Source organism: Drosophila grimshawi, unplaced genomic scaffold, assembly GCF_018153295.1.
Source record: "Drosophila grimshawi isolate 15287-2541.00 unplaced genomic scaffold, ASM1815329v1 contig_1369, whole genome shotgun sequence".
Classification (NCBI taxonomy): Eukaryota; Metazoa; Arthropoda; class Insecta; order Diptera; family Drosophilidae; genus Drosophila; species Drosophila grimshawi.
In genome coordinates, this window is record NW_025062891.1 from 1,430,792 (window position 1) to 1,441,821 (window position 11,030).

The 11,030-nt window shown below is 38.1% G+C and overlaps 1 protein-coding gene across 2 annotated transcripts; it reads right to left on the reverse strand.

The window, feature by feature from the left end:
* Positions 1-777: 777 nt before the first annotated feature.
* Positions 778-10,367, reverse strand: LOC6561098 (pyruvate carboxylase, mitochondrial). 2 transcript variants are annotated; one of them, XM_001986963.3, is made up of 9 exons: positions 10,269-10,367; positions 9,933-10,037; positions 6,785-6,905; positions 5,211-6,720; positions 4,364-4,411; positions 2,877-3,274; positions 2,558-2,817; positions 1,465-2,494; positions 778-1,393 (listed from the first exon to the last, which is right to left on the reverse strand). In XM_001986963.3, the coding sequence occupies exons 3-9, from the start codon at positions 6,881-6,883 to the stop codon at positions 1,145-1,147; spliced, it is 3,594 nt and encodes a 1,197-aa protein (XP_001986999.1). In that variant the 5' UTR covers positions 6,884-6,905; positions 9,933-10,037; positions 10,269-10,367; the 3' UTR covers positions 778-1,144. The 2 variants fall into 2 exon arrangements, with proteins under 2 accessions (XP_001986999.1, XP_032591323.1); XM_032735432.1 differs by lacking the exon at positions 4,364-4,411 and having other exon boundaries at positions 10,269-10,345.
* Positions 10,368-11,030: the final 663 nt, after the last annotated feature.

The following is an 11,030-nucleotide window of genomic DNA, read 5'->3' on the forward strand; positions in this document are numbered from 1 at the left end:
TACCATTTAGTAACACCAGCTGCTAACAGGTGCGACAGAACAGTGTGGAAATACCGATCTTTGAAAGAGAAAATTGCAGTAGAAATAGGCTTTAGTATATTTTTTTGGGGCGGGAAAAGTAGCTCATCTATTAACAGGCTCCAGAGTAGGGAAGACAGTACACCCCCTTAGAGACAACCTTTTGTGGTTAAGACTGTCATGCACTGACACCGTGGCTTGTTTGGACCACAGCAGCGAGAGTATCCTCCTTGATTGGTCTATGCAAGCATCAGAAAAAGTGTCCAAATTGGGGTACTACGTCTACTACTAAGTGGCTTAGAAATCGATAAGATCTTTAACGCTACAAACACAAAATATTGATGGCAAGTTGCTGGCGATGTCCCTCAAAGATCGCTTGATTTATCTTGTTTTATATTAATTGAAAAAATATTTATTAAAATATAAAACAGATAGAAATGGTCTCTAACAAATGAAAAATTAAGTTTAACTTAAAATTAAAATATATGTTGCCATTTAATGAACAATCCTAGCGACAGACCAAAATACTCTATCCGAAGCATAATCTGCATCTGTGAATGCTGTTCTAGAAATAGAGATTAAGATCTGCAGCTATGACAGTCTCACTACATTAAAAATTCAATTGAAAAAATAATTGTATCTAATTTTGTCTTTTACACATATATTTTAATGCACTTCTTTTACCCAGCTTTAATTTCGAGCACAAAATTTCTACACTCACTTTTCGTATTGTAATATATTAAATTATTCGGTGTTTGGTTATCTTTATAAAACATTTATTTAGAATGATTCGTTTTAAATTCACATTTCTATTGGTGATGAAATTGTAACATTGATATAAAAATTTGGCAAAGGCTTTTCAACTACAAATTGTGCATTTATGTTAAACAACAATTTTTTCCTGAACGTGACTCTCCAAATCTCTTGACAAGTTTGTAAACTTGTTGAAAAAGTAGTGCCGCCCCAATAAACATATACACACGTATATACACAAGAACTTATGTAAGCATAAATACAAACAATTAAAAATGGACTTAATGCTATACGGCAATCGAAATTTACAGGCAGAACGAGCAGGATTGTCAACACGCTCCACACATAGATATAAAACAATTGGACGTTTAGTTTATTCAATGATCAGTATCAAGTCCTCGCCGTCCAACTTCATGCCCTTCTTAACCTCCACTTTCTTGACAACGCCAGATTGAGGCGCCTGCACGACCATCTCCATTTTCATGGCTGAGAGGACAACAAGCGGCTGACCCTTTTCGACCTTATCGCCAATGGTGACGCGGACTTCGATAACATCCCCAGGCATTGGAGCACCTACTTCACCGGTAACCATCTTATCAGCCTTAGGGTGAACTCGAATTTCCTACAAAAACAAAATAATAGTGTAAGTTGAAAGGTTGATGGAATTAGGTATTGATATTCTTGAGTATTTACCTTCATTGCCTCCTTATCGGGAATGTAGACGGAGCGTAGTTGACCGTTCATTTCAAAGAACACCTCGCGTTTACCATTGGATTTGAGATCATCGGCCATTGCCAGAGCCTTAAGACTGAGAGTCTTGCCTCGCTCAAGGGTGACATCAAACTCTTCACCTACCTTGGGGCCGGTAAGGAAGATGCGAGTGTCAAGCTTATCCACGGGGCCGTACTGCTCTCGATAATGCAGAAATTCGTTTGTCACTTGCGGATACAAAGCGGCGGAAACGACATCGCGATCGCTGACGTAACCATGAGATTCGCGGAGGTCCTTTTTCAGCTTGTCAAAGTCCAATGGGGCCATCTCAGCACCCGGTCGTCCCTCAATGCGTGGCGTGTCCTTAAGAACACGCGACCGGAATGGTTCTGGGAAGCCGCCATGTGGAATACCGATGTAGCCTTGCAGGTACTCAATCACCGATTGGGGGAACGAAAGCTCCTCAGCTTTCTCCACCACCTGTTGGCCATTCAGACTGTTCTGTACCATGAACTGAGCCAAATCACCAACAACCTTAGACGATGGAGTGACCTTTATAATGTCACCCAGTACCAAATTGGCTTCGCGGTATGCTTTCTTTACATCCTCAAACATGTCGCCCAGGCCCAAAGAGAACGATTGAAATTGTAAATTGGTGTACTGGCCACCGGGTATTTCGTTCAAATAAACATCCGCATTGCCCGATCGCATCGTCGTCGTACACTCGAATGGTCCGTAAAGGGTGCGGGTCTGTTCCCAGTATGCTGAATACTCGGAAATATCAAGCAAATCCAGTTGTGTGTCCAAAGGAGTACCCTGCAATGAGGCGACTACAGCACCCATGCTTGGCTGAGAGGTCATTCCAGACATGGAGTCTACAGCAACGTCGACAACATCTGCACCAGCCTGTGCACATGCTAGCATGGAGGCAACTCCGGCGCCCGACGTGTCGTGAGTGTGAACATGAATTGGGACGTCAGGATGCTTGTCTCGAATGGCAGTAATCAGCAGTCTGGAAGTGCACGAGAACACCCATAAATTACACAAAAATCAATTACAAATTAAAAATTCATACCTAGCAGCCTCTGGTTTCAGCAGACCCGCCATGTCCTTGATGCAGAGCACATGGGTTCCAGCCTTGACAAGCTCATCGGCTAAGTTGGTATAGTACTTAAGATCGTATTTGGTTCGAGTGGGATCACTCACATCGCCTGTGTAGGAGATAGCCGCTTCCACAACTCCACCAGCCTTACCCGCTGCCTCCATGCCGAGAATTAAGTTCGGCAAGTAATTGAGTGAGTCAAAAACTCGGAAGATATCCATGCCAGTTTGCACCTGATCAAAAACGAATATCAATAATAGTTGTCACCTATAATAAAATCAAGTAAACTAACCGCCAGTTCACAGAATTTGTAGACCACGTTGTCCGGGTAGCTGGTGTAGCCAACGGCATTGGCACCGCGCAGTAACATTTGGAATGGTATATTGGGAATACGTTTGCGCATCTCCTCCAAACGTTCCCAAGGGCATTCGTGCAGGAAGCGCAGGGCTACATCAAATGTGGCACCACCCCAGTTTTCCAGAGAGTATAGATTGTTAAACTTGTGCGCCACATAGGGTGAAATCTTCAGCAGATCATGTGTGCGAACTCGCGTCGCCATCAGTGACTGATGTGCATCCCGGAAAGTGGTGTCCATCAGCATTAAATTCTTGCGTGAGCGGACCTCCTTGGCAAAAGCCTCGGGCCCCTGACGCACAATGATTTCGCGTAGACCTTGTGGCGGTTCCGTGACTGTGAGAAAGTCCGGTAAAGCTTAATATTAAAATATGATCACATATATACCTGGGATACGTTGGGACTTAGACAAGCACAGTTATTTACAATTAAGCATAGAGTTAACATTTTGAGCCACAACGATGAATGTTACGTCATATTTTAGTAAAACTCCAAAATCCAACATTTTTAGATAGTATTAGGGTGCCTTAAAATAATTTATTTACATTACTTCTTTTATTAAATTCGATTAAAGATAATGACGTTGACTTAAAGTAACGATTTAGCAATGCAAAGTGAGACACGATCTAACAAAGATTACCATTTAAATTTAAATTCCGATATCGATCAGTATTTTGTAATACAAATAATAATGACAGGAAAGATTAACGTCAAAATGATGTTGAACTATAAAATTACCCTATTATTATCCAATCAATGTATGGATTAGAGTATAGCCAAAATCTGAAAATCATATTTACAACTAAACAAAAACAAATAACATAGGGGATACCCTGAACTCAAAATCTTTATCTATTATTACGTTTAATTGCCTGTCTTATATTTTAATTAATAGTTTTATTATTAATATCTTTATTGTTATTAATATCATAATTATTATTATGATGAAGGTAACGAATTTCTCTCAAGTTTCTTAACCGATCTTTTACAGATGATCTATATTATCTCAATTTATATAAATAACCGATTAGAAAGATATATATTTAGAATTGTGGCATTTACTGCTATCTGGATTCGATTTGGATCGATATTGTGGAAATTGAGGAAGTTGTCGATAATATAAAATAAACTGAGAATCAAACTGCATAGGAACGGGCTCAGGGTAAAACACTAGCTACTGGTAATTAGCGAGTATCTAATATATATAAATTTCATGCTAATAGGATCTTAACATTCCCGTATTAAATCCGTAATCAAACCCTTTACAATCTTAATTCGCTATCCCATATACTATTTAATATTATATGTGTATGTTAGAGTAGGGCGAGTCGAAGTTTATTGAAATATTTGTATGTAGTTTGTACATGGAAATGGATGGTGTTGACTAGTGAAAGAAAATAAGAGAAACTTGCAACTTAAACATACCTTTTGCCCCGCCGTTTTTTTCACGTTCTAACGCTTCCGGGGACAGGTCTTCATTTTGGTATGGAAATCATGACAACATATCGTTTATGAACATGGCGGAGGCAAGTGTATTTTTGTTGTTGATTGTTTGTGTGTGTGATGGTGTTATTTTTGCAAATTGGTATCGAAAAGCACATTTTATAAAGAACAAAATAAAAAGAAATGCAAAACATAAAGTAGACATAGTTAATGAACGCAAATATAATAAATAACAAAGATTTGATAGCTTCGGCATGCCGAATATTATATTAACCCTGCGGATTCATTTATATGTAATTCTTTGATTTCCCCTCTCAATGATAAAGTCATTCAATTCCAATGCAAATGATAAACTTATTCCATTCTGCATGCAAATAATTCACATTTCTATTATAGAAGCGGACAGACTCGAACAATATAAAGTCTATTGTTTGTTTATAAAGCGCAAAATAAATCTTGTAAAACACATAAAGCAAAGCAGGCTTTCTAATATAAACCAATTTAAATATATCTTAAATATTTATTATATATATTTATTATATATATAATAAATGTACATAAATATAGATATATATTTTAATCTTTACAAGAACTCTTTTCATCAACTCTTCGCCGAGGTGCAGTGTAAACAGTGTAAAATAGTTAAAGCCATAACAGATTTTGCAGATTGCTTTTACATATATAAAAAAAATGGATCACACTCTATCGTAACGTTTGTAAAAGAGTTAAATCTGAAAAACAATTAGGTAAAGCAACAGCCAGAGGCTAGCCAAAATTCCGAGAAGCACATGCCTTAGATGAGGGATCAGTGAACAAAAAGGCTACTTACCCAGAGGCACCGTGGGCACATGTGGATTCACCTCAGATGGCTTAAGCGTTGTAGCAAGTGGCGTCTGTGGTCCATTGACCAGGACTTCACCCAGGTAGTTGAGGAGTTTCTGGGCACGATTCTGTGTGGTTGAGAATTTGAAGAGCTGCGGATGCTCATCGATGAAGTAGGTATCCAGGACACCATGCAGGAACTTTTGGTTTTCGAGCACATTAAGGAGGAAAGGAATATTCGTCTTCACACCACGGATACGGAATTCCCGAAGTGCACGATTCATTTTCGATGCAGAACTTTGCAGATCGCTTGCATGAGATATCACCTTGACCAGGAGAGAGTCATAGTACGGGGAGATTATAGCTCCTGCATAGGTCGAGGCACTGTCTAGACGTATGCCCATGCCTTCTCCAGAACGGAATACCTCAAGGCGTCCCGTATTTGGCTGGAAATCGTTAGCAGGATCCTCTGTGGTCACGCGACACTGAATGGCAAAGCCACGGGGCTGAATGTTTTCTTGGGTCAGTCCCAACTCCTTGAGAGTCATTCCTTCGGCAACGCGTATTTGGGATTGAACCAAATCAATGCCTGTTATCTCCTCCGTTACCGTATGCTCCACCTGCAATCTAGCGTTCACTTCAATGAAGTAGAAGTTACCAGATTCGTCGCACAAGAATTCGACAGTGCCGGCATTTTCATATCCCACATGCTTGGCTAATCGCACGGCAGCCTCAGTCATCTTATCTCGTATTTCGATGGGGAGGCGTGGCGCGGGTGCAATCTCAACGACCTTTTGGTGGCGACGCTGCACCGAACAGTCGCGCTCATATAAGTGGACAACATTTCCGGCTTTGTCACCCAATAGTTGGACTTCAATGTGACGGGGTCGCTCAATGAATTTTTCAATGAACATCGCACCGTTGCCAAAGGCTGCCTTCGCCTCGGAGCTGGCACGTTGGAAATTCTCTTCGACTTCCTCCATTTTGCGGACGACACGCATTCCACGACCACCACCACCGTATGCTGCCTTAAAGATGACTGGCAGGCCGTGCTTTTGGCAGAAGGCCAATGCATCTTCCTTGGTGGTGACTGGCCCATCTGTGCCCGGCACAATGGGAACACCAGCCTCAATGGCGGCAATGCGGGCCGCCACTTTGTCGCCCATATTTTGCACCACTTTGGGTGTGGGACCAATGAATCGAAGACCAGCATCGATGACGGCTTGGGCGAAATCGCTGCGCTCGGAGAGGAAGCCATAGCCTGGATGCACTGCATCAATGTCGTTCTCCTTGCAGACACGAATGATCTCTGGAATGTTGAGGTATGCCTCTACTGGTGCAAGTCCCTTGCCAACCATATATGACTCGTCGGCTTTCTGGCGATGCATGTGCATTTTGTCCTGCTCCGAGTACACCGCAACAGACTTGATGCCAAGTTCAGTGCATGCCCGAAAAACACGTATCGCTATCTCGCCTCGATTTGCGACCAGCACGGATCGTATCGGCTTGTACTCCACCTGTAAATAAAAAACAAAATGGTTATTCATGAGTCGTCCTGGGACATCCTTTCGACAAACTTACTTGAGTGGAGTAGGCATTTTTATTGATGAAGTAAAGCCTGACGCGGGGAAGTGCTTTGCGCAGCGTTCTGAATGCGGCTTGAGATTCCGGCAGGAACATTGTAGACGCTTTTTAATCGACTCTGCGAAGTGAAGAACAACAAGAAAACATTATTTAATAAAAGATCAATATTATTATTATGTTTATCATCAACGTTACTCATTTTTTTTATTATGGCCCAGCCAGAGTGGTAATACACTTGCTTATCTTCTCATTATATTTATATTCCTATCTGGCATGTGTACATCCATTTTATTTATTAACATCGAATACAGCTGCTAACACCTGTTTTATGAATAGATGTTTGTTTCCTCAATTATTGTTGTCACTCGCATCAAAGGAGTGCACTTAACGAGTTTTATTTATTGCTGTTTACAATTGGAGGTATGCGATTCAGAAAACCTTTCTTACACACGGCTTTATCCGGGCAAATGGCTGACTAACTGTTGAGTGATTGATATGCAGCTTTAAAAGGTGTTAGTTTTAGAAAAAATAAAAGTAAATTGAAGCTCTTCAAACATTTGCATATCGCAGGAAAATACAAAAAAAATATATAATTAACATCCACAACTTTATTGACTGAACCAAATCCAACTGCTAAAAACTTAATAGATATTTACCATGTGCTCTTTAAATGTTATAAAAGCTTAGTACAGTTGTAAATTTTCATTATAAAAGTTGGTAAGGTGCTGACGATTTTTGTATTTATTTTGCAGACAATAAATATTGCATAAAACTATCAACTTCATTAGTGTCTACTCATTTATTTCGACACACTATTAATAGATATTATTAATAAATAAGTTTCAAATATAGTAATGACAAAAACTAATTTGGGACAAAGGTGATTTCGAGATATTGAAAACCGAGAATGGGAAGAAATGAGAGTGTTATAGAGGCTATAATATGTACGTATATATTATTAGAGTTCCGTTTAAAATAGTAGTAGTCTTTCTTCTTAAAGTGCAAATTCTCAATATTTAGACCGGCTCATATTTTAAGTATTTCAAGAGCTTTGTTTTATATTGTGTTGTAATTTCATAGCTATCACAACGCTCAATGTTATCTTCAGCATTGATTAAATGGTTTAAAAATGCTTATCATATTTGTTCATTTTTAAATTATATTTAAACTATTTTTATTAACATTTTGCAAAACATATATGTAGCTGAACAATGTAATGGAATTAAGAAAACCTTGAAGTAACAAATTTAAACATTTAACCTCTAATTCTCGCTGTTACTGCGTTTATTCCTTGGTACTTTCATTTATTTATATAATTTATTTAATTACTTACTTATATTAATTTGTTTAACAGTCAAACCAAATATTGGAATGCTTGAGAACACTTGTTGTGTAGCATGGGATATTCCCAATTCGCAGGCGCTCCCAAAAAAAAAGAGTCAAAAAGGCAATAAATTCTTGATTAAAACATGTGCTATGCCTTTTCAGATACATGTCAACTGAAATACTTTAATTGATTTCATCCAAAAATACACACACTTAAACACACCCCTATTTTCGACTTATGTGCCAAGAAAAAAAAACAAAAAACGAGCAAAAAGAGAACAGCAATTAGATGAAGAGCTTTCCCTTTGTTTACAGGGGATATACAAGCAAATGTAAGAGTGATTGCAAGTGCAAGTGATTGTGTGCCCCAAATGTGTGGGCAAATATGTATGCCGCAATGATCGATTATGTAATAATAATACGACTACATAACATTATTGCAATTTAATAAGACGAGGTGCCTTAGAATGTGCACACATCGGTCTATCGACAGTCGGTCGAGTGATTTACTACTGATTACGCTGCTTACTTTTTATATGCCGCTCACTTACGAACACAGACATCAACATACATATAGTTCTACGCGTGTCTGTGTGTTTACTTACATATATATATATATACGATCTTGAGCACACGTTGCTAAGGTCAAAGACGTTTCGAATGCGACACTGGGCCGCGCCTGCTCTGGACATAGTTGATTATCCGCAAATATGATAAAGCAACTGGGATATTTATTGAACCTACACTTGGACATACCCTTTATATATTTATGTGTATGAATATTAGCACAGGCTTTTCCCCTGCACGCCTTACAAATGGAAGTGTGCCAAGCTTTAATACCACTTAATAAAAGGAGCATCTTTTAATATTCATGTTAATAGACTAATATTTCAAATTTTATATATATTTTTTTTAATTTAAATTATGAATTAGATGTTCAATTGATACTTGCGTGAGATTTCGAAATTATTAAGATTATGTGACAAATTTCATTGATGTGACTGTAGAAACCATTCTATGATATCCGAAATCATATTAAAGCAATAAACAACACGTGATGTAAATCTCGGCATTAATGAATAAATAAATATAGACATTTGAACAACATGCCATGTATGGAAATGTTAACAGTTCTACAATGATTGTCGCGCAAAACTTCTATGAATAGATAGAAATCAAAGGCACCTAAATCAAATATAATTTAACTTGGATTTTTGTACGCTGCGTGACTTTGACACTACAAAAATAATCATAACACGAGCTACATTTTTTTATACGCACCACTTCGAAATTTATATAATTTATATAGTTCGTAGTATAAATATATATATATATATATACATATATACATATAATTTGAATGAATGTATGGGCACATGCCTTGATTTTGTCAAGCACGTTTCGGTTTCAGACAGCGAAACCATAAGACGGCCCCAAAAATATGGGGCATAATAAAATGGACCCCAAAAACAGAAATCATAGATAGACAGATCAGGAGAGAGGAGAGAGGAGGGTGAGAGAACTTTGCCCGAAAAATAGTATTCGTTTCGGTATTGATAATGTCCAACTGATAGTTTTTACGCAAGATGAAAGTAGGATGTGCATTTACTGCACACATACATGTATGTAAATTCAAATATATACATACATCTATGTAAATACGCATGTAACTTTCTACACATGCGTACATATGTATATATGCATGTATATATATACATATATATATATATAGATAAGTTTCAGTTACGTAGCGGCGTTTTTAGCATAAGTATTTATATAAATATGTAGCACATACTTAATATGCATGTGCTTTACTTACCCTTGAATAAAGCAAAATTCTCTTCAGCTGCTCACGCCTTGTGTGTTATCCTTGAGGCACTTTTTATGCAAACTGTGCAGCACGTTTAACAAAACGTTCACAAAACTACAAAAGAAGCACTTACAGCTCTATTATGTACGTATATATGTATATGTATATTAGGCACACAACAATGTACAAAAAATTAGCATGGTTTTGGAAACCGCAAATTAACAAAATTACTGTCCAGAATTAGCAAATTGTTCACAAATGTATGTTTCTCTCTACTTGATTTTCACTTATTCCCAATATACATATATGTATGCGTGTGTGTGTTTGCGTGTGTGTTTGACGTACTGTTTTGGTAAGGTAGAACACCTCGGTACGATTACGTTGAATTCACTTCACAACTATCTCTGGCCGGGAGCTCGAACACTGCGTATGCACCAAAGCTTAACATCCAACTGACGGACGACGTTGAAAATAACTTGAAAGTTTGCCAGCATTGCCGGCGACTGTTCACAGCTGCTCACTCTCTGTCTCTTTTCTCTCTCTCTCGTGAGCACTCTTACTCTCCCAATCTTTGCCTCTCGAATCTAGCAATTTTGAAGTATGTGCGTCCGCCAGCCAACAAATACAACTTGCACTTTGTCCAAAAAAAAAAAAGAAAGAAAAAAAAAACGTGTCATGGCTCTAGTTGTGAGCTAAACGACGGCAAAGAGTACGAGTTGAGTTCAAAGTGAGAGAGTCTGTTAGGGAGCAAAATCAACAACGAGAGGCAGAGAGAGAGAGAGAGAGCAACAGCTGTTACCATACATATGTAAAATTCATTATCATTCTCAAAATCGGAATATTTTTAAAATTTGTAAGAACAGAAAAGTCTTTGGAAGCCCTTCAAGCCTATTCAAGAGAAAAATAAACTCATATCGGCAGCGACCAAGTGTTCAAATCATTACTACAATATGAGTCAGATAAATACAGCAGTAAGTAATTGTTTCTACAACAACAACAACAAAAACGTTTATAATTTTACAGATAACTTCATTCATTTAGAATCTAACATATACTTATATAATAAATTTGAAAAAAACAGCATTTAATCTATAATACAAATTTAGT

What these genes read in the sequence shown, in the direction of transcription:
- LOC6561098 (XM_001986963.3), bottom strand. Translation starts at nt 6,883, where the DNA reads ATGTTCCTGCCGGAATCTCAAGCCGCATTCAGAACGCTGCGCAAAGCA. An exon ending in TGTGCCCACGGTGCCTCTGG is followed by an intron (nt 4,412 to 5,210) that starts GTAAGTAGCCTT and finishes ACCAAAATGAAG; the next exon opens with ACCTGTCCCCGGAAGCGTTA. An exon ending in CCGATAAGGAGGCAATGAAG is followed by an intron (nt 1,394 to 1,464) that starts GTAAATACTCAA and finishes TTGTTTTTGTAG; the next exon opens with GAAATTCGAGTTCACCCTAA.